At 38.2% G+C, this 24,854-nt stretch overlaps 1 protein-coding gene across 2 annotated transcripts in view; it reads left to right on the top strand.

Annotated features, from left to right (window-relative positions):
• The window catches only part of LOC121374045, a 54,096-nt gene extending 29,510 nt beyond the window's left edge, over positions 1–24,586 (top strand). Inside the window, exons 2-6 of one of the 2 annotated variants that reach the window (XM_041500942.1) lie at positions 8,984–9,135; positions 17,340–17,436; positions 18,937–19,051; positions 22,030–22,206; positions 22,243–24,586. In XM_041500942.1, coding sequence (XP_041356876.1) covers positions 8,984–9,135; positions 17,340–17,436; positions 18,937–19,051; positions 22,030–22,206; positions 22,243–23,255 — 1,554 coding nt within the window. In that variant the 3' untranslated portion in view covers positions 23,256–24,586. Of the gene's footprint in view, positions 1–8,983; positions 9,136–17,339; positions 17,437–18,936; positions 19,052–22,029 lie in introns of both variants that reach the window. The other variant, XM_041500934.1, reaches the window with a different exon arrangement.
• The last annotated feature ends 268 nt before the right edge of the window (positions 24,587–24,854 follow it).

Below are 24,854 nucleotides of genomic sequence, written 5' to 3'. Positions count from 1 at the left end.
AGTATCTAACGGCCACTCATGTATCATTATCTATGTAATAAAAGGATTACCATTAAAACCGGAAGATATATTTTCAGTCGTGAGGTAAATATTACATAACTATCATGAATGTAAGTAACAGATCATTACTATTGCCAATGGACGTTACATTAGACTATAAATATTGTATTACTTATGTGTAGTCTATTGTTCACCTTTTGAAAATTTCAAATTCTCAGCACTTAATATAAATGATCTTAAATATCCGATGTATCGAATTGAATCAAACTAGCAATGGACATTTATGTTTAACTAAATTGGTTCTTTCATTTATGCTTATTTTCATATATATATTCAATTAAGGTTCAAGCTCGCTATCCTGGACATACACCTCAGCTATTTGGACGGTCTGTTCAGGACCGTGAGTTAGTTGTTAGTTGTTAACGGTTAGTGGGAGAGAAGTCGGTGTAATGGCATTACACCTATCCACTGACTCGTTAAACTTTGGGTGGGAGCCGGTATGACTGCCATATGTCTAGCAGTAATGCAGACGGAACCTGCGTATGACTGTCATATCTGTCTAGCAGTAATGCAGACGGAACCTGCGTATGTCTGTCATATCTGTCTAGCAGTAATGCAGACGGAACCTCTGTATGTCTGTTTTATTTGTTTAGCAGTAATGCAGACGGAACCTGCGTATGTCTGTCATATCTGTCTAGCAGTAATGCAGACGGAACCTGCGTATGTCTGTCATATCTGTCTAGCAGTATTGCAGACGGAACCTCTGTATGACTGTCATATCTGTCTAGCAGTAATGCAGACGGAACCTGCGTATGACTGTCATATCTGTCTAGCAGTATTGCAGACGGAACCTCTGTATGACTGTCATATCTGTCTAGCAGTAATGCAGACGGAACCTGCGTATGACTGTCATATCTGTGTAGCAGTAATGCAGACGGAACCTGCGTATGTCTGTCATATCTGTCTAGCAGTAATGCAGACGGAACCTGCGTATGTCTGTCATATCTGTCTAGCAGTAATGCAGACGGAACCTGCGTATGACTGTCATATCTGTCTAGCAGTATTGCAGACGGAACCTGCGTATGACTGTCATATCTGTCTAGCAGTATTGCAGACGGAACCTGCGTATGACTGTCATATCTGTCTAGCAGTATTGCAGACGGAACCTCTGTATGACTGTCATATCTGTCTAGCAGTAATGCAGACGGAACCTGCGTATGACTGTCATATCTGTGTAGCAGTAATGCAGACGGAACCTGCGTATGTCTGTCATATCTGTCTAGCAGTAATGCAGACGGAACCTGCGTATGTCTGTCATATCTGTCTAGCAGTAATGCAGACGGAACCTGCGTATGACTGTCATATCTGTCTAGCAGTATTGCAGACGGAACCTGCGTATGACTGTCATATCTGTCTAGCAGTATTGCAGACGGAACCTCTGTATGACTGTCATATCTGTCTAGCAGTAATGCAGGCGGAACCTGCGTATGACTGTCATATCTGTCTAGCAGTATTGCAGACGGAACCTCTGTATGGCTGTCATATCTGTCTAGCAGTAATGCAGACGGAACCTGCGTATGACTGTCATATCTGTCTAGCAGTAATGCAGACGGAACCTGCGTATGTCTGTCATATCTGTCTAGCAGTAATGCAGACGGAACCTGCGTATGACTGTCATATCTGTCTAGCAGTAATGCAGACGGAACCTCTGTATGACTGTCATATCTTTGTAGCAGTAATGCATACAGAACGTGTATGACTGTCATACCCTTCTAGCAGTAATGCATACAGAACCTGTGTATGACTGTCATATCTTTGTAGCAGTAATGCACAGAGAACATGTGTATGACTGTCATATCTTTGTAGCAGTAATCGAACACCTTAGATAGAAAATGTTATCTTGTAAATAACCCGGAACATGACACAGAACTCTGATGAAATTACGATTAAACAACTCTTGACATTTAGTTTTCTAATTTTAAAAATAAAAATCTAGGTTGTTCACAAGCATTTTTTTCAATGTATACATAGTGTTTGTGATGCAAAAAGCAAAATCAAATAGTGTGAGAACACCTATATTCACAGACATTTATTTTTTCAATGTATACATATTTTTATACAAAAACATTGTGTGAGAATACCTTTTTCCACACACACACACACACGCACGCACGCACGCACGCACGCACGCGCACACACATACACACACACACACCGCGTAAAATGTATATGACACTCCCTGTAATTAAGAAAATGTCTACGGAAAATCGAATGTAGCCCACAGCAAAAAAGATGCCGAGGATAAATAAAAACTCCACGACAATCCCTACGGCATTAGCGCTTGCAATTGCGTTTGTTGCTATGGTCAATGTATTTGATGGCCATTATAACAGCTTCTGCTATTCATTTGGGACCGAAATAGTGGCCGTTGGTTGCGTTACACATAACAGACCGTTAAAGTAAAAGTTTGTTTTATTTAACGACGCCGCTAGAGCACATTGATTTTTTATCTTATCATCGGCTATTGGACGTCAAACATATGGTCATTCTGACACTGTTTTTAGAGGAAACCCGCTGTCGCCACATAGGCTACTCTTTTTACGACAGGCAGCAAGGGATCTTTTATTTGCGCTTCCCACAGGCAGGATAGCACAAACCATGGCCTTTGTTGAACCAGTTATGGATCACTGGTCGGTGCAAGTGGTTTACACCTACCCATTGAGCCTTGCGGAGCACTCACTCAGGGTTTGGAGTCGGTATCTCGATTAAAAATCCCATGCCTCGACTGGGATCCGAACCCAGTACCTACCAGCCTGTAGACCGATGGCCTGCCACGACGCCACCGAGGCCAGACCGTTAAAGGGACAGACCCTAGTTTTTAAACACTAAGGCATATTTTTCACCTAGACCCTAGTTTCAACCCGTAAAAATGGACATTAAGTTTGGTTAATTCACAAACCTGTAACACATTTGGATACAACAGAGTGAAACAAGAGTCTGTGACGTTGAAATACCCTTAAACATTGTGTAAAACGCGTCTCCATAACCGACATTTCTCAGACGCACGTGCGTTTTATAAAATATGAAAAAATCATTTTGTGGTATTAGAAACACCAGGCTGACCAGAAACACTTCGGTTGTACGGAAATGGATAATCTAAAGAATAAAATGTAAGTAATGTTTAATTTTAGTGATTATAAACAGCTTTAATAGTGAAAAATATGCTTTAGTGTTTAAATACTACTTTTTTGTATTTTGTAGTATTTAATGCCAGTGTCAGAATATCAACTGTCACGACGACGTTTACCAACTCAATAGAAACGTTGTGTACGTAGTCGTTATATACGACGAGAATCGAGTGGAAGAGCGCTCAGACTAACAAATGGACGGACGTAAAAGTCGAGAGATTGGCCAGTTGGCGAACTCCGTCGTGACATTTGATAGTCTGACACTAGCAGAAGAAACCGAAAAATCTTTCACTTTTAGTGGAAGCAACAAAATTCATTAAGTGTACACTGTCCGTCAGAAATCCCGCATAAAATGGCTTCCTAACAATGTAAATGTGTGTGTGCGTGCAATCGAGGAAACACTTACTCGTGTATAATCTCACACGAAACGGTCTACCAAGGCAATTCTTGACCATTCTGTCTTATTAGTAGCGTCTAATTCCCGCAATTTGATATCATTAGATGAGTGGTTTGGAAACTGACCATTCTCAGCGGCGGAAGACGGATGTTTTCAAGGGAAGGGGTGCAATCGTTAAAATGGGCACATAGACTACAGTAAATTCAGAATTGGGATATGTGAGTGTAAAAGGCGCTTACAATGTTCACAAGGACACTAAACATGACGTGGATAGGCACTCTTCCACAGCATCACCAATACAAACCGACCAAGATGTTGCATGTGTGCTCCTCTACAAACAAATACATTCATTGTATTTGTTTTGAAGGGGAGAGGGGGCACTTCTATCTATCTATCTATCTATCTATCTATCTATCTGTCTGTCTCTCTCTATCTATCTGCCCAATGGTAAAGCGCTTGCTTGGTGCGAGATCGGTTTGGGATCGATCCCATTCGGTGGGCCCATTGGGCTATTTCTCGCTCCAGTCAGTGCACCACGACTGGTACATCAAATGCCGTGATATGTACTATCCTGTCTATGGGATGGTTCATATAAAAGATCCCTTGCTGCTAATCGAAAAAGAGTAACCCATGAAGTGGCGACAGCGGGTGTCCTACCTCAATATCTGTGTAATTCGTAACCATATGTCCGACGCCACATAACCGTAAATAAAATGTGTTGAGTGTGTCGTTAAATAAAACATTTCCTTCCTTCGTCTGTTAAAACATTGGATTTGTTTCTAAGGGGGAGGGGGCACTTCTATCTATCTATCTATCTATCTATCTATCTATCGTAATATCTATCTGACCGGCCTCGGTGGCGTCGTGGCAGGCCATCGGTCTACAGGCTGGTAGGTACTGTGTTCGGATCCCAGTCGAGGCATGGGATTTTTAATCCAGATACCGACTCCAAACCCTGAGTGAGTGCTCCGCAAGGCTCAATGGGTAGGTGTAAAACCACTTGCACCGACCAGTGATCCATAACTGGTTTAACAAAGGCCATGGTTTGTGCTATCCTGCCTGTGGGAAGCGCAAATAAAAGATCCCTTGCTGCCTGTCGTAAAGAAGAGTAGCCTATGTGGTGACAGCGGGTTTCCTCTAAAAACAGTGTCAGAATGACCATATGTTTGACGTCCAATAGCCGATGATAAGATTAAAAATCAATGTGCTCTAGTGGCGTCGTTAAATAAAAAACAAACTTTACTTTAACTTAATATCTATCTATCGTAATATCTATCAATCTATCTTTATATCTATCTATCTGTATATATATTATCTTATTTTTATCTATCTATCTATCTATCCATCCATCCATCCATCCATCCATCCATCCATCCATCCATCCATCCATCCATCCATCCATCCATCCATCATCCATCCATCCATCCATCCATCCATCCATCCATCCATCCATCCATCCATCTATCTATCTATCTATCTATCTGTCTGTCTGTCAATCAATATATGTATGTATGTATGTATGTATGTATGTATGTATGTATGTATGCATGCATGCATGCATCATTTTATTATAACGCTGTCAGAATGAGCAAACTATACTTGTTTGTGTACATACATACGCACGCACGCACACGTGTGTCTGTACACGCGCTCGCATTTTCGAATATGTGTGGGCTCTAGCACAGGGCTCTAAAAGGTTGTCGTTATCAATTGGAATCTATTAGATTAATGCCTGTGGACAAATCAATGTGATATCAGCACAGACTGGTCTTGCCAGCGTTTTGCGCCGTCACTGAGTGTTCCGGGAGGACGCTATGAGAGATTTAGGAAGCTGGGCAATGCGATTAGTCCGGGGTTACAATCCGTAACACAATTAATGATCCCGTGCTGGTGTGGAAATCACGTCAAATTCATTAACGACGAATTTGCCGAAATGTCGAGACGTCGAAGTTTCGTTTTCATTAACGCTGTGCCAACAAACAAGGTTCTGGAGACTGGTTTGTGTTTTAGCCTTTGGGGCGAATCATTTGTGTCCAGGCGCCGTACACAAATAGGAAGAATTTTCAGATCTCATAGACTGCAAGCGAATTCATTACAGATATACACAATGGTCGACATACACGTTGTGTTTTAAGAAAATACTGTTTTTGTTAGGTGGTTTTATTCAATTTTAGGGACGAGTTTGACCAGTGGTGTCGTGGTTAAAAAACACGTTGGTAGCTATTTAACAAAGTATATTTTGTTTAACGACACCACTGGGGGATATTGATTTATTAACCATAGACTATTGTATGTCAAACATTTGGTAATTGGACATATAGTCTTAGAGAGGAAACCCGCTACATTTTTCCATTAGTAGCAAGGGATTTTTTATATGCACCATCCAATAGACAGAATAGCATATACCACGACCTTTGATACACCACTGGCTTAAACGAGAAATAACCCAATAGGCCCAAGCATGGACTTTGATATACCAGTCGCGGTGCACTGGCTGGAACGAGAAATAGCCTACTGGGCCCACCGACTGGGATCGATCTCAGACAGACCGTGCGTCAAGCAATCACTTTACATCTGGGCTACATCTTGTATCTGCGTCATGGTTAAGTCATCAAACTTACGACCGGTAAGTACTGGGTTCGCAGCCCGGTACCTGCTCCCACCCAGAGCGACGTTTAATGACTCAGTTGTTAAGTGTAAGACTACTACGCCGACTTCTCTCTCACCAACCGCTAACAACTAACCACTAATTACTATCCTGGGGTCCCGTTTCACGAAGCGATCTTAGCCCTAAAATCAACTTAAGTGCATGGGGTAGCTATGCGCTTAAGATAATTTTAGGGCTAAGATCGCTTCGTTGAACGGGACCCTGGACAAACAGCCCAGGGCGCCGTTCCACGAAGCGATCTTAGTGCTACGATCACCTTAAGTACATAAGGTAGCTATGCACTTAAGGTGGTCGTAGGGCTAAGATCGTTTCGTGGAACGGGGCCTTGATGGCTAAGCTAAAGTTTCGAGCACATATGTAACTTCAGAACTGCAAATTGGTTGTTACGATTACAAACAGTACAAATAATACATTTCGAAATATACATAAATCAATTTCGTTTGTTCGTAACGTGATCAATACTGACGTAATTTTCTATGTGGAACAGATAAAAATACATAAATAAATGTACATTTAACCCTAAACGTAAAGTTAATAGGCAGAATTTAGAAAGTCTGTTTTTGTCTTTCACGTATGTAACTTCACACTTTTACGATGCTAAAACACCTGCGTTTAAGATACACAGGCTTCGTAAATTCAGCCCACGATGTTTAGTGAATTTGATGCCGGTTCGGTTACGTCAATGTTACAAATAGCACGGTTAATCGCGCATTAGGGTTCACGTGCCAAAGCACCATCCGATAGAAATGAAGCATAAATACAATGACGCTCTTGTATATGTTACAAGAAATGTGTCCAATGAGCAATTATGTACAATTCCCGAAAAGATCAGGGATTATGTTTGATGTCTGATTCGTCCAGGAAATATACACAATGTTGAACATTGTTGGAATTATTCATAATTACTTGACTATATGGGATGCAATTATACACATATCCTGAAATCATATTGATGTGTTGTCTCGGTTTACAAATAAACGATTGGTCTTCAGGACAATGTGCTTTTCGGTCATTTGGATTAAGGTTTTGCGTAAGAAATATGAGTTAATCAATGAGACATTACGAAGAATTTGACAACAACGTTAGCAACAATAATATTCTTGTATTTGATTGCATTTATTTATTGATTTATTTATTCGTATTTATAGTTTTTCGTTTTACATATTTCTTAAATGTGCTCTATCAAAGTTGGTTAACTATGGCCTTTCGCCAAAAATGTTTATTAATTTAAGTTTAAAATGCAAAGAGGAAATATCCATAACCACGTGTACTAAGAGAAGACAACAAAAAGACCCCCCCCCCAAAAAAAAAAAAAAAAAAAATAAAAAAAAAAAAAAAACCCAAACAACAAAAAACAACAACAACCAAACACACACACACACACACACACACACACACACACACAAAACAACAACAACAACAACAACCAAACACACACACACACACACACACACACACACAAAACAACAACAAAACAACCCCCAAAATAACCCAAAACAAACAAACACAAAACAACACTGGAAAATCTACAGAAGGTGCTTTGGTGGATCTTGAGTATATTTTTTCAGTGTTCCTGTGACCCTCTCCTCCCCCCCCCCCCCCCCCCCCCCCCCAAAAAAAAAAATAAAAAAAATCAGCTAATTAGTCTTTGAGAATTTCAAATTGCCCGTTTCAGAAATGTTTTGATGCCCCCTTTAACAAAAGTCAGGATCCGCTCGTGGAATGATAGAAACATTATATATTTTTCGTAGTGGCAACCCATAGTTGTTTGTAGTCAATTCGAAAAGAATGTTGGAATCCAGGAACCTAGATGGAGGTTGATAGTATTGGAGAAGCTACTCTTTACATCCAGTGACAATTCATTACATTTTATTTTTAATATTTTCGAATTAATTATGCAAGGATTACGTGTGGAAATGTGTAGTTTATAAACTATTACAAGTGACACATGCATATAATGATAATTAGGTGATAATGCTACTGTGCTTTTGTTCGATATGCCGACAATTTAGTTTTATTAAATGGGATCGGCCTCGGTGGCGTCGTGGTTAGGTCATCGGACATAAGGCTGGTAGGTACTGGGTTAGGATCCCAGTCGAGGCATGGGATTTTTAATCCAGATACCGACTCCAAACCCTGCGTGAGTGCTCCGCAAGGCTCAATGGGTAGGTGTAAACCACTTGCATCGACCAGTGATCCATAACTGGTTCAACAAAGGAAATGGTTTGTGCTATCCTGCCTGTGGGAAGCGCAAATAAAAGATCCCTTGCTGCCTGTTGTAAAAGGGTTTCCTCTAAAAAACAGTGTCAGAATGACCATATGTTTGACGTCCAATAGCCGATGATAACATAAAAAATCAATGTGCTCTAATGGCGTCGTTAAATAAAACAAACTTTACTTTACCATCGGACATAAGGTTGGTAGGTACAGGATTCGCAGCCCGCTACCGGCTCCCACCCAGAGCGAATTTTAACGACTCAATGGGTAGGTGTAAGGCCACTACACCCTCTTTTCTCTCACTAACCACTAGGCTAACAATTAACAACTAGCCCAGTGTGCTATTAAATGGGACATTTGCGACTACTGATACACCAAAGGCTGTAGTAGGCCTACGCACTGTTCTATCTATAGGAAAAATGCATTACAAAAACCATCCTTTGCTGCACCAAATTTCCGTAGTTTAATATCCACCGTGATGTCGTTAAACAAATATATTTATTTTATTTTCAGTTGCCAGAGTGTCCGACAGACAGGACAGTGTGTTCCACGATCACTTCTGAAATGAGCGGCAAAAAGTCTTCTGTCGTCTGCCAGTGTCCCGGAGCAAGTGTCTGCCCCACGTCTCCTGGATACAACACGTTCCGCATTACCAAAGACGTCTGGTCAGTTTTTATTCCAAATTTAAATTATAGACATACCGTAAATCCTTGAATATAGGTCTGCCTTGAATAGACACCTGCATCAATTAAAGGCCGGATCTCAGAGCGTCACGAAATAAATAGAAGATCGCCTTGAATAGAAACCTGCCTCGGTTAGACGCCGGGTCTCAGAGCGTCACGAAATAAATAGAAGATTGCCTTGAATAGAAACCTGCCTCGGTTAGAGGCCTGGTCTCAGAGCGTCACGAAATAAATAGAAGATTGCCTTGAATAGAAACCTGCCTCGGTTAGAGGCCGGGTCTCAGAGCGTCACGAAATAAATAGAAGATTGCCTTGAATGGAAACCTGCCTCGGTTAGAGGCCGGGTCTCAGAGCGTCACGAAATAAATAGAAGATTGCCTTGAATAGAATTATACTCGTCACTTCCGTTGAATGACGTCACATGTTTAACCACATGGCGAGAACAGCACGACAAGAAAATGATTCTGAAAAAAATTGAAGCCTGCCTATAGTCCGAGTCTCGGATCATAGCGAAAAAAGAAATAAAAATAGAAGCCTAGGCTTCGATTCAAGGATTTACGGTAGTTTCAGGTTAACTTCTACGTCACAAAGCACACAGTTTTGACCCTGCTTATTTAATGGATTTGTACGACTGTGGCGACCGGGTCACCACCTTGAAACCACTAATCACAAGACTGAAAAGTGATTTCCATCGTATGTTGGAGCGGAAATGATCGGTTTAAGAAATATGTGAGAGTAGAATGGGGTGTGTGTGTGTGTGGGGGGGGGGGGGGGGGTGGTGGTGGTTACACAAACGTTTGGTCACTGGTCTATTTTATTACTGGATTGATTGAAACATATTGTATTGCTTTTTAAAGAACAAATGGCTTAGGCACAAGTCATACAACTTACTAGGGCTTCTCCATAAATGCTGGATATTACGGTATCAGGTTAACCCTTCTATAGATATAGGCCCAAAGAAAATAATAGTTGATTCCGATTAGCCGATCGTCCCTAGAAAAACCTTGCGACCGCGACCCTAACGTTTTAAAAGAAAATCACTCTGCCCCCCCCCCCCCCCCCCCACCAAAAAAAAACAAAAAAAGAAGAAAAAAAAAGAAGATAAATAGATTGTTGATCGACCGAGTATATATTGATATCACCAACAAGCGGATTTTTTTGGTTTAACTTTTGCACATATGGAAACATGCTAATATACGTGGAAATCTGGTTTCTTGTGTTTATTTTAAAGTTAATTTGTTTAAACTGTATTTTATTCTTGGATGTCAAACTAGACATAGATATAGAGACGTTTCCATTTAAAGACTGGGGGCCGAATTTACGATGCCTGTTTTGTTTAAACGCAGGTGTTTAAGCATAGTAAATGTATGTAGTTACACGCGTGTAAGTCTAAACCAGGTGTTTAAGTATAGTAAATGTATGTAGTTACACGCGTGTAAGTCTAAACCAGGTGTTTAAGCATAGTAAATGTATGTAGTTACACGCGTGTAAGTCTAAACCAGGTGTTTAAGCATAGTAAATGTATGTAGTTACACGCGTGTAAGTCTAAACCAGGTGTTTAAGCATAGTAAATGTATGTAGTTACACGCGTGTAAGTCAAACGGTGTTTTAAGCATAGTAAATGTATGTAGTTACACGCGTGTAAGTCTAAACCAGGTGTTTAAGCATAGTAAATGTATGTAGTTACACGCGTGTAAGTCTAAACCAGGTGTTTAAGCATAGTAAATGTATGTAGTTACACGCGTGTAAGTCTAAAACCAGGCTTTGTAAATTCCCCTCTTGGTTTTCATGGTGTTTAATGATTTTGCTTTGTATCACATAAATACATCTATACTAATCTTATGGCCAAATTTGACATCATATTTGTTTTTTAAATATTATATTCAATATAATTAAACTTAAGAAAAAACATGCTCTCTTGCGACATACCGGTATATCTTAAAATAAAATATTTCGGTCTTTAAAAAACGTTTATACAATGCCTAAAAAACAAAAACGATTTGATACTACCTTCCCTAATTGTGTCTGGCTTATGTAATCGTAACACAAATAGTATTGATCTTATCGTGTGTTTTTAGTGATAACTGAATTTCTGAACTGTGGAAGCAATACGAGCACACATTATTTTAATTGTAGATTTTTTTTTGATTTTTTGATTTTTGTTTTTTTTAGAATAGTCTTACACTTAAAGGTATATAATTGTAGTCGCAAGTGCCATATTTTGCTATTTTCACTTTAAAAAAAAAACAAGAAAAACACCTACACATTCTTACACACCCGTTGATGAGAACATCATTCGTTATTTTTGATAACACATACATGTACTAGTTAACGTATATACGTGTGCTAATATTTTAAAGACATACGACTGGCTGCTCCTAGGTGATGACCAGGTCACCAATGCCATACCATCCAATGAAAAAAACCAGAAGCAAAAACGGTCGAATCGATCACTACGTGACGTACAAGTTAACCTGAAATTGACTCGTCTGTGACGCACAAGTTAACTAACTATAAGCATAAAGACCATAAATAGGGTAAACCACTTGCACCGACCAGTGATCCATAACTGGTTCAACAAAGGCCATGGTTTGTGCTATCTTGCCTGTAGGAAGCGCAAATAAAAGATCCCTTGCTGCTAATCGGAAAGAGTAACCCTTGTAGTGGCGACAGCGGGTTTTCTCTCAAAATCTGTGTGGTCCTTAACCATATGTCTGACGCCATATAACCGTAAATAAAATGTGTTGAGTGCGTCGTTAAATAAAACATTTCTTTCTTTTCCATAAATAGGTTTTCGTTGGAAAAGGCCTTTTAATTTATTTTAAAACATTTTTTTGTCAGGATATGTAAGGAATAGAATACTACATTCATGTCCGTTAAATACCATTTATCTTACAACTCGTTAAGAACTTTCGCTCGTTAAGACACATTTTAAAACAACTAATTGCCAGATAAATGGTATGTAATGGCCGCTCATGTATTATTCTCTGTTTAATGTATTCTACACTCAGGGTGGGCATACTTAACTTGGGGATATCGCAAGTGTAATGTGTTGTCACTAAGTGTAAACGGTAGCTCCCTTAATAATATTTGGTAAAAATAGAACGTAAGCAAAAATACAATCTACCTCAACAACATCTCAAAATAGAAGCCAGTTGTTCTAAAAGAATTATCGCTGAAAAACATGGCCACGATAGCTGTGACGTCACACGCTGCATCTGTTGGTCAGCCTGCAACGATGTCCAATACAACTTTTGTTCCTGCCAGTAAATTAATTATTTTGTCGTAACTTTGGATGGGCATATTGTACAAGGCATTATCATTACATTTCGAAGCAAAAATAAAATTGTAAAAAAAAAAGATATCATTACGTAACTTTGATACACTCTCTTTAAATGCATCTGCTTCCAGAATTCCACATGGTCATTTATCAGCGCTAGCTATCTACCGACCTAACACAGCACTTTTAATTAGATATCTGGCAAAAGGTCTCTGCGATCTATTTATCATGATAAATGTAAAACACTGTCTACCAAATAGTCTATACTTGTTCGGTGCTTTATTTTCTCACGAATGCTCCTTTTATAGGGAAATGATGCTCGTGTTTCTTTTCTGTCTTTTTAAAATCAAAAACAAAACCAACAGTGTCACACAGCTGGTACACCAAATACCGCTGTATGTACTGCATATAAAAATCCATTGTTTTGTGTGTTTTGTGTGTGGTGGAAGCATGCCCAATCTCCCTCCATCTCGCTGTCTCTGTCTGTATGTCTCTCTGTCTCTGTCTTTGTCTCTCTCGCTCGCTCGCTCGCTCGCTTTCTCTCTCTCTCTCTCTCTCTCTCTCTCTCTCTCTCTCTCTCTCTCTCTCTCTCTCTCTCTCTCTCTCTCTCTCTCTCTCTCTCTCTCTCTCTCTCTCTCAGAGAGGCAGACACACAAACAAACAAACACAAACATATACAGTAAAACCATCGATTTCAAATAGTGTATCTTGTTCTCAGTGATTATTACATCATTTGTAAACAATGCAGATTTTGGGAGTTGATGGGTCTACACGTTTGTGGACGTTATCAGATTAGTTTAACAAACACGGTAATTGCATGAGTTGGCAGTTCAGCTAGATATGGAAAAAAGGACATAATTTGATTTTGTTTGCCGCCTTCTGAACCCGCAGTTAGAAGGTTCACACCATTGTGTACGCCTGCCATTGTGCGCTGAGTTGTATTACCGTCTGATCGTGTTGTTCTGCCTTACACATACGTTGTTAGAGAAAGAAAGAAAGAAATGTTTTATTTAACGACGCACTCAACACATTTGATTTACGGTTATATGGCGTCAGACATATGGTTAAGGACCACACAGATTTTGAGAGGAAACCCGCTGTCGCCACTACATGGGCTACTCTTCCGATTAGCAGCAAGGGATCTTTTATTTGCGCTTCCCACAGGCAGGATAGCACAAACCATGGCCTTTGTTGAACCAGTTATGGATCACTGGTCGGTGTAAGTGGTTTACACCTACCCATTGAGCCTTGAGGAGCACTCACTCAGGGTTTGGAGTCAGTATCTGGATTAAAAATCCCATGCCTCGACTGGGATCCGAACCCAGTACCTACCAGCTTGTAGACCGATGTCCTAACCACGACGCCACCGAGGCTGGTATATGGCTTAAAGAAGAAGCACCTCTAAAGAATACAAGTTTGTCGGGTTTTTGTAATCTGAAATTCGTGAACGTAATTCCCAATTGAAACCGACCAATTGTTTTTGATGTTGTACAAAGTGCGCATTTAACTCCTCGGAAATAAAAGAAGCGTGGGCTTATTGAGCTATTACTCATTCTAACCAGCTCACCACAACTGGTATACGAAAGGCTGTGGTATGTGTTGTCCTGTCTGCAGGATGGTGCATATAAAAGATCCCTTTCTGCTACTGGAAAAAACTTAGCGGGTTTCCTCTCTGAGACGGTTATACGTTGTTAGAGAGGCTGGTGAGGCTATTGTTAAATACCTTTGCTATGTTCTTACTTGGAGTCGGATACGGTACTGAAATATCAATTCAGTTAAATCATTGGTTTATTTATTTAGTATGGGGGGGGGAGAGAGAGAGCGAGAGAGAGAGCGAGAGAGAGAGAGAGAGAGAGAGAGAGAGAGAGAGAGAGAGAGAGAGAGAGAGAGAGAGAGAGAGAGAGAGAGAGAGAAGAAGGAAGAGATAGAAGAAGGAAGAGAAAGACGAAAGGAGGATAGCAATGGGTTATTTAAAATACTACGGAGGTCAATCTATTTGAAATCATCAAAGAAAATTTCAAAAGGCATTTTGTATTATTATTTATGAGGAACTATTTTCCAAACCAGACTATATTAAGCTGGTAGAAATAACGACACGTCAAGTGGTGGTGTGGTACCTTTACGAATTAATACTACTGGTATTAGAAATGTTTAAAGTTAGCGTGCCACCATTTGCTAGGCCGTATTTGGAGGATTAGGACATTGAGTTTTATTTGGTGGGTGCCAGACTCGCGCATCAATATTTACTGAATTACTGGCGTGCACCGCACTCAGTTGAATGATATAGACTGAACTAAATGGTCATTCATCGCATGCTAGTTAGGTTCCACCCTTTTTTATATTCCTGAAAAATTGGACATCTAAGCTCAGACATGTTTTACGACTATCAGAAAATAACACCCACTGTAATCTATAATATAATGCGCATGACCATTTTAACAGCTTCCGATCGTTCTGACCGCATTTCATCTTTTAATATCTGTACTGTAGACAGCATTTCTTTTATATATACTTACTAGATGCTGACATCGCAAGGATCTTCTTGCGCTCAGGTCCAATCAATAACCTTGCACACATCATGCTAAATAATGCGCACAAAGAAGAAGTCCATAAATAAAACGGAAATGGAAACCGCCATTTTTGTCACTTAAAACATAATTGGTTGTATAATCTCTCTCTCTCTCTCTCTCTCTCTCTCTCTCTCTCTCTCTCTCTCTCTCTCTCTCTCTCTCTCTCTCTCTCTCTCTCTCTCTCTTTCCGTGTGTGTGTGTGTGTTTGTATGTAGTGGTAAGTGGTTGTCTGTGTATGTGTCCTAGTGTGTATGTACAGTATGGAATTAGTAGCATCAACTATCAATATTATATATACAACGTGTTTCTCTGTGTGTGTTTGTGCGCGTGTCTGTGTATACATTTATGTGGGGGGTTTCCACCCAGGAATTCGTGACCGATGTCAATCTAGCACTCACTTGAGAGAATTGCCAGACACTTTGACAAATTGTCCTAAGTTCCTCATTTACCCAGTATTATCGACTGCACTGCCTGACATCACCCAGCTACTGTCAATCTAGACATCAATTTCGGGGTCTTCTTTCCACAAGAAAAACTATCAAAGCCGGCCAGTCAAGTTCAAATTAATAACCATCAGGTTATTGTCAAATGTCGGCTGTACTTAATCACATGGTAGTTAGACGCCTTTGCAACGGCACAGAGCTATCCTTCAAAATACAGGTTAATGCCGCAAAAGCTGGGTGTCAAAATATGCTTGTTTTTCCACATTGTAGAAGTATTACGAAAAACCTTTGTGCTTTTACGGATGACGGTTCCACATTAGCATATGATGAAGTTTACGATCTTGATCATGAAAATAGAAAGATACCAGGCAGCCATTTTGTCATTTGCCGGAAGTAACACAATAAACGCTATGCAGTTGGATGAGTCTTGGAAATAAAGTTTTTTGAAGGGTATTCTAGATGTCGCGAGTAGCTTCCTTTTTTGAGCCAAACCATCACGAGGCCGATTATATCGGGTTTCTCCTTAATCGAAGTTTGTCATGCGCTTGTTATTCACGTTCGTGCGGCTGTAAGGGCGCATTGATTAACGTTCAAGTGTTTCCAACACTGTTGAAATACAGCAATAAAACATAGGTGTGTTTTGTGGATGGCATGTACAATCGTTATATTATTTTTGAGATTATTATTATTATTATTATTATTATTGAGATTATTATTATTATTATTATTATTATTAATATTTGGATTATTAAGATTATTATTATTATTACTACTACTACTACTACTACTACTACTACTACTACTACTACTACTACTACTACTACTATTACTATTATTATTTGAAACAGTTTATGGCCCCAGAAATGTGTTTGGTAATGTCAGTTTTGGGCCCCGGGTTCATTACCTTGTTTACCCTATAACTTACCCATAACATCCATGTCATAAACCCATTTGATATTTACCATTATCCTATAACTTACCCATAACATCCATGTCATAAACCCATTTGATATTTACCATTATCCTATAACTTACCCATAACATCCATGTCATAAACCCATTTGATATCTACCATTATCCTATAACTTACCCATGACATCCATGTCATTAACCCATTTGATATTTACTATTATTAACTCAGTTAATAATGTTTTACTGTCAATGGGTCATTTGTTTACAGTCAACAAAACTTACATACCTGAGCGTAACGTTTTGATGACATTTAGTTATAGTGCGTGACGTCATATTACTGTGAGGAGACTTCAAAACTTGTATTTACTAAATATCGCATTAAAATGTTATTTTAGAAGTGTTATAGGATAAACAGCATTCGCTACTCGTATGTTTTCAAATGTAAAATATCAACCTCGTCTAATTAATCAGTATTTGTCTCGGCAGAGCCTCCATAAATACAGACTAACATAGCCTCAGTTGATGTTTTCCATATTCAAAAACACACGTGACGAATCCTCTATATATGATGCAGCAAACAAACATTTAATAATTTAACATTTTGATATCGAAATAAAATAGAACAATGGGAAAGTGGAATTAAAATGTAGAATGTGTGAGTGTGAATGGATGAATGAATAGGCGCCTGTACAGGAATTTTAGCGGGAGTGGGGAGTCTGGACTGTGGCAACCGAAGTTTATAGGAGGTCGAGTCATGCTCCCTGGAAAATATTTTCAAACAAAAAAGATACTTTGCTTTCGCAAGGGGTTGGTGGGGGACGATGAGTGAGTGAGTGAGTGAGTGAGTGAGTGAATGAATAAATGAATGAATGAATGAATCGTTCGATAGATGAATTGATAAGTTGATTGCTTGTCGATCGACCGATCCACTGATTTACTGAATATTTTAATTGAACGTTACTATTTATATCAATATTACAGGTATGGGATATGCATCCCCGTGTCCAAGTTACCCGTATGTGAAAACGAGCAAGTGGTCACCAAGGTCGTAATGGAGGGAGATAAGAAATACAAAGAGGTATGACTAATCGATAAAATGTATGTGAACTGTAACCCGATCGACTCCTAAAAAGCACTGATTTACTTCTCTTTTTCAGCCATTTATTTCTTTGGGATTTTCTTTTTCTTTTCTTTTTTGTTTTTCCTTTGTCTTTTGAATAAATATTATAGCATTTTTGTTTAACTATTTACCTTTAAATTAATAAAATACCTACAACTTAAATCGCATATTTGTACATTTTGGTGGTGTGCTTTTTAGGATCTTAATAGAGATACGTTGATGACTATTTTATATTTTGGCAGTTTAGGTTTCACCCAAATATATAATGTATATAATTATCATTTTAAAAAGCCAAAAATTCGCCGAACACTGTTTTAAGACAGCGTATATGATATTGTAAATAAATTAGGCATTCTCATGAACTGTATATGTAAACATGGTTATATATACTCCACTGCAGACTATCTGTACAACATCTTCAAACAGTTAAAGAGACAGATCCTAGTTTTTAATTACTACGGCATATTTGTCACTATTAGAGCCAGGGTTTTTTTAATAATTGAAAATATCCATTTCCGTACATCCAAAACTGTTATGGTTATCCTGGTGTTTTAAAGGGATATTCCTGAGTTTGCTGTAGTTTTAAAGATGTTATCGACTAACAGAGACTTTTTAACGATTGTAATTAGATATCAAATTTATTTTCCTGCATAAACTATTTGTGGCTGTATATTAAATGTGTTTCTGATCGTTCTAATATTTGTACTAGGTTAAATTTCATTTTATTTCTTAAAATATTTTTTTTCGTACGTACAAAATTATTTGAAGACAAAATCCAGTTTGGGCTTCTTACAAATGTTAAGACGACCAGAAACACATTGAATATACAAACACTGATATTCTAAACAAGAAAATATATTTAATATGTAAGATTAATCGTAGAAATATTTTATTAATCGGAAATATCTTACAATGCAACAAACTCGGGAATGTCCCTTTAATGCCACGGAATGCATTTGTTAATAATTTTAAAACGCATGTACTTCTGAGAAGTATATGGTTTATTAATTTCATCGACCCATATACAACAGTTTACATAAAAGTTTACAATATACAAGACTGAGAAGTAACGGTTATTGAGACGATTATTTCCCCGTTTCAATCTCACAGACTGTTGTAACGTTATCCAGATGTGTTACATGGTCCCGTTCCACAAAGCGATCTTAGCGCTAAGATCACCTTAAGTGCATATGTTAGCTGTGAGGTTATGGTGATCTTAGGGCTAAGATCACTTCGAGGAACAGGGCTCAGGTTTGTAGATTAACTAAACTTTGTGTCCATTTTCACAGGTTGAAACTAGGGTCTGCCTGTACTATTACATTTCTTTCTCTTTTTTTTCTTTTTTCTTTTTTCTTTGTCTACATTTGTCTTACACCCAACAGACGATTTCCCTTTGTGCTAGGGTGTCGTTAATAAATATCCATGCGTTCATTCAAGCTTTATTTGTTTCTGTATTAGATCCAGTGTCGTTGTCCAAGTGGTGAACTGGGCGGGGAAGCGTTCGTGTGGGTATCGTGGAAAAACGAGGGCGAGCCGGAGAAAAATATAGGTGTCGACGAAAAGGTGTGCTCAGGTAAATATAGCTGTGTAGACCATCAACGATTACAGACTTACACGGACTGGTTTTATTCAGTAGAAATACCGTCGTAGAGTTGTCGATCCCATCTCATCATCAGTATGGTTATATAGTACGTAATGCACTTGCCTCAACGTGATACCCTCCCTGCCTCTATCTATCTATCTATCTATCTACATACATATATACATACATACATACATACATACATACATACATACATACATATATATACATACATATATGTATCTCTCTATCATTCTATCATTCTATCTTTATATATATATATATATATATATATATATATATATATATATATCTACCAAAACATATATGTATCTGTCTATCCTTCTATCTACCTATCTGTCTGTCTGTCTGTCTATCTATCAATACATATATGTATCTCTTTATCCTTCTATCCTTCTATCTATCTATCTATCTATCTATCTATCTATATATCTATCTATCTGTCTGTCTGTCTGTCTATCTTTCTACCTATCTATCTATCTATCTATCTATATATATATATATATATATATATATATATATATATATATATATATATATATATACACGTACATATATTTATCTCACCATCCTTCTATCTATCTATCTATATATATATATATATATATATATATATATATATATATATATATATACACGTACATATATTTATCTCACCATCCTTCTATCTATCTATCTATCTATATATATATATATATATATATATATATATATATATATATATATATATATATATATATATCTATATATATCTCAGTACATCACTCTCATTATCTCTATCTCTCCATTTGTCTGTTTATATATCTTTCAATGTATCTGTTTATCTGTATCCTCTCACCATCTCTCTCTCTCTCTCTCTCTCTCTCTCTCTCTCTCTCTCTCTCTCTCTCTCTCTCTCTCTCTCTCTCTCTCTCTCTCTCTCTCTCTCACACACACACACACACACACACACAATATAATATGTCTTATGTCATGGTACAAATTATTCAAAATAACGTAGCTACATAGTGTTACCTATTATTAATAAACCAGCCATGATATTTTTTGAAACATCTAACCTAACTTAAAAGAACATTCCTGAGTTTGCTACAATTTTGTGTATCGACTAACAGAGACTTTTTAATGATTATAATTACATATCAAATATATTTCTCTGCATAAAATATTAGTGACTGTATATTAAACGTGTTTCTGATAGTTCTAATATCTGAACTAGGTCAAATTTCATTTTATTTCCTCAAATATAAATATAAGACAGAATCCAGTTTGGTCTTCTTACAAATATTAAGACGACCAGAAACACATTGAATATACAGACACTGCTATTCTAAACAAAAAAATATATACATGTATATATATTTAATATGTAAGTTTAATCGTAGAAATATTTTATTAGTCGGAAACATCTTACAATGCAACACACTCAGGAATGTCGCTTTAATAGCCATAATACATTTCAAACGATGTGCATCTACATGTCATAGCGGGCAATACGACAAAATCTCATATTTCTCTCATGAGTTCACACTATAATTTACTTCTGGTATAATTTTCAGTTTGGTTACTTCGGAAAGACCTCATTGCTTCGTTATGAGTGTTCCTAGAAACGTTGAACTCATTTCCTTCTGTTAATTTCTTTTATGAAAAGAGTTCATCTCTGAGGCAGTTGAACTTAAACATTTCCAATTTTCATAATGAAAATTTTACATTTGTTCTATGGATATTGCACAATATAATAATTATAATCCTCATGCACCTATTATCGTTATTGCCCTTAATGCGACCAGTCGCCAATCCAGAGTAAACGTCTTCTATTGGGCACAAAGTTTAATTTCCTTCTGTGTCATACGTTTCCTCTATACGTCGTAGTCAGTAACATTAACAATTATTTTTCCCATGGCCTTCTTTAAGGAAATTTATGTTTATGTTTTGACACGAGAAACCTAACAAATTTGAATACATTTCGAATGGCAACATTGAAGTAACTTAGAAGTAAAGCAACATGCAATTGTCAAAAAATGCAAATACTTGACTCAGAAAGTAATTAAATATAGCACCTTCTGGTGCACGAAACAAAGTAGAAGTATTGATTTTAGTTTTTAGTCACTTCTTGCTTGGCCATTGGCGTAGCACGGATTTTATATGAGGAGGGGGGAGTAGCAGCTACATAGGGGGAGGGGGCACCAAACACTGTCTTTTTATGTGGCGACAAGCAAATATAAAGCCCTCCCCCAAGACAGTGTGCGAGTTTATTATTACACTACATGACACGACAAACTGCACGTACTTGTACAGCTATAACATCTGTTCTAGATTCAGGACAAAATGTCAAACTTAATAGTAATTTTCACACAGGAACAGTCGTCTGAAAACAATCCTCAACCTAGCTAGTGTTGTCTAAAATAGTATTCAAAGACTAATTCTTAATGGCCAGTAGAAGTTGATTAATAAAAATGTCATTAAATTTGTGTTTTCACACGCCTGGCTTTATGTTCTCGTACAGTTGTATTGGCCCGGGGCCGGCTGTATTAGCCCTCAGCGTTATCTTGGGCCAATACAGCCAGCCTTGGATCAGTACATAATCTTCGGACCTATAACAAGGCCAATATGAAAAAGCCAATTTAATAATATAATTATAATAAATTATTTTGTTTATTATATTTTTGCACACTGTGTTTTAATTTAATATTTTAATTTTTAATTTTATTTGATAATCACATCATTTAAGTATTCACCTTTCACACGATAGCTGAGCCTGTGCTAAAGTCCAGAAGACTTTAACATAATGCTATTTGAATGGCGTTGCCATGACGTTAAAGTCTGGACTTTCTTAAAGTCTAGACTTTAAAGTTTATAAGCACAGGGCCTGATGTGTTTTGATATGCTGGGGTGTCGTTAAACATTCATTCATCCATTCATTACATTTGTTTATTTTCTAATATTTGCAGTACCACGTCCATTACAAAAGAAACAAGCACACCATGGAATCAGTGGGTTCTACAAGCGACGACTGAGCAACAAGATTTCCAGCTTTTACAAGCGAGATGTTAGCGAGGAACCGGCAACAGAAAATGGACAGATCTCCAAACGTAGCATCAACGATAAGAGCAGCTTCTACAAGAGAGGTGTGGACAATGGAATGAACAGCTTCTACAAGAGAGGTGTGGACAATGGAATGAACAGCTTCTACAAGAGAGGTGTGGACAATGGAATGAACAGCTTCTACAAGAGAGGTGTGGACAATGGAATGAACAGCTTCTACAAGCGCGGACTAGATGACCTAAGCAGCTTCTACAAACGAGCCGTAAACAGTGGCTTATCTGGATTTTACAAACGAGCCGTAGACAGTGGCTTATCTGGATTTTACAAACGAGCCGTAGACAGTGGCTTGTCTGGGTTTTACAAACGCGGAGCCGAGGACATCAGTAGCTTCTACAAACGTGGCGGGGACGACGTCAGTAGCTTTTACAAACGAAGCCCTCACGGTAGCCGTAGCAGCTTTTACAAGCGAGCGCCAGAGGAATCGATGTACTCGTTTTACAAACGGGCCATTGGCGGCCTCAGTAACTTCTACAAGCGAGGCCACGGGGATCTCAGCAGTTTTTACAAGCGTGGTCAAGAAGACTTAGCCAGTTTTTACAAACGTGCACACGATGATGTCAGCAGCTTCTATAAGCGGGAACCAAACGGCATCAGTAGCTTCTACAAAAGAAGCCCTGCTGACGTTGCTGGTTTCTATAAAAGGAGCCCCGCCGACCTCACTGGTTTCTATAAAAGAGGCCCTTATGACAATGTTGGCTTCTATAAAAGAAGCCCCATCGACCTCACTGGTTTCTATAAAAGAAGCCCCAACGAAATCTCTGGTTTCTATAAAAGAAGCCCTAATGAGCTCTCTGGTTTCTATAAAAGAGGCCCTAATGAATTATCTGGTTTTTATAAAAGAGGCCCAAATGAACTATCTGGTTTCTATAAACGAAGCCCAAATGAAATATCTGGTTTTTACAAAAGAATCCCAGGAGATAAAATGAACAGTTTCTACAAACGAGACGTGAAAGCGGACCACGTGACTGACCTTGACAGTGTGACTGACGAACACGCATACGAGAGTGGTGAAAAGAGAAGTATCTCTGAGCAGCACAGTTTCTACAAGAGAGCTGAAGACCCGGATGTATAACCGTGATGCGCCGCGTTAGTGTCAACCACTCGCAGCGCAGCTACAACTACTGTGAAGTATGACATTGTTACCAGCGTGTTGAACTGCTTTCCGTTTGAGACACGCCGGCTAATATGATTCAGGAACAACTGTACAATAAAAAAGATATTCCAAAAGATTTATAATGCAAGTCCAGTTCTCTTCTGATCCGATTACGTTTCTCCATTGTCAGATCAGCTCATTCTAAGAAGCCATGCACATGTGTGTGTTCCATATAACTAAATAAAGGTATCTTTAATAAAATAATGAATTGTCCAGTACTGGGAAATTATAACTCAACATCAAAAAGCTGTTCTACTAAAAAAAAAGCTATGCTACTAAAATGCCATTGCAAAGTACACTGGGAACCAAACAATTTGATAAGCGTGGTGTGCGATATACACATGTAGGTTCTGTGGCATGGGGGACGCCATTAAGAAACACTATTCTACGTTTGTAACGACATTCAGCTAGGACATTCAAAATACGCAACATCAAAATCATGTATACTTTACAGCTAACAATCTAATTGCATAAATATATTTTCAACTTTGTTTCCTGTCCACTTTCACATTCCAGCCCTTGTCTCCAACCTCGATAGTTGATCTCGTAGCTACCCATGCCACACATGTCATTTCCCATGATGGTTTTCCTCTGGGATTAGCGTGACCACTTGGAGGAGTGTTCAGTGGTTATTGCGGTAATTGGTGAGAGACATTTGTACAACTCTGTAAACCGGAATTCCCCCCAAACAGGACATTTTTTTACGGTCCTTTTTAAAATACCATTATTGAAATTAACCTCTCTAAACCGGATACCTCTTAAAACCGGACATTTTACTTGGTCCCGAGGGTGTCCGGTATAGAGGGGTTTCACTGTACTTACTATAGTCCCGTACTTCCGGCTAAGTAAATATACTTTGCAAGACCCTCTAGCACTTACAAATACGTACTTTATAATGTCTGAGTATCTGACACCTTTATACCAATTTACCAAGTTGATAGGACCAAATAATAAAACTGTTGTAATGACTTACATGTAATAATGCATTTATGTAAAACAAATATGCTTAATACAACATGGGGATATTTTATTGTACGCCTACACATACTGCATTGTTATCTCTAAAACTGGATTTCTTGTTTTCGATTTTATTTTCCTCACCAGACAAAATGCTAATAAGATTTATAATATATAATACACTGTATGAAATATTATAGGTAAATTGTTACTCAAAACTGACAAATGTTGTGAGATATGTCGATGTGCTGATGTGTAACGTTGAAATAAAGAAAGAAGCAATATATAACGAACACGGATTTAATTTTGTAAACTCTTATGGTTCTGTATATACAAACAACGACTTCTACAGAGAAGATTTTAGATTTGCGTTTACCATAGTTTGACACCCAGTAGCCGATGTATTTTTCGTGCCGGGGTGTCGTTAAACATTCATTCATTCATTCATTCTACAGAGAAGAGGTTTAAGGGCATATTTCAAAAGTGGTCAACACTAGGCCCAAACATGTAAATTAGCAGATTTTGCCTTCAATAAGTTTGTACGTGTAAAAACAAATGATG

This window comes from Gigantopelta aegis, chromosome 1 (assembly GCF_016097555.1).
Source record: "Gigantopelta aegis isolate Gae_Host chromosome 1, Gae_host_genome, whole genome shotgun sequence".
Taxonomy (NCBI): domain Eukaryota; kingdom Metazoa; phylum Mollusca; class Gastropoda; order Neomphalida; family Peltospiridae; genus Gigantopelta; species Gigantopelta aegis.
Note: the sequence above shows the minus strand (reverse complement) of the source record. Positions and strands in the feature narration are given on the sequence as shown.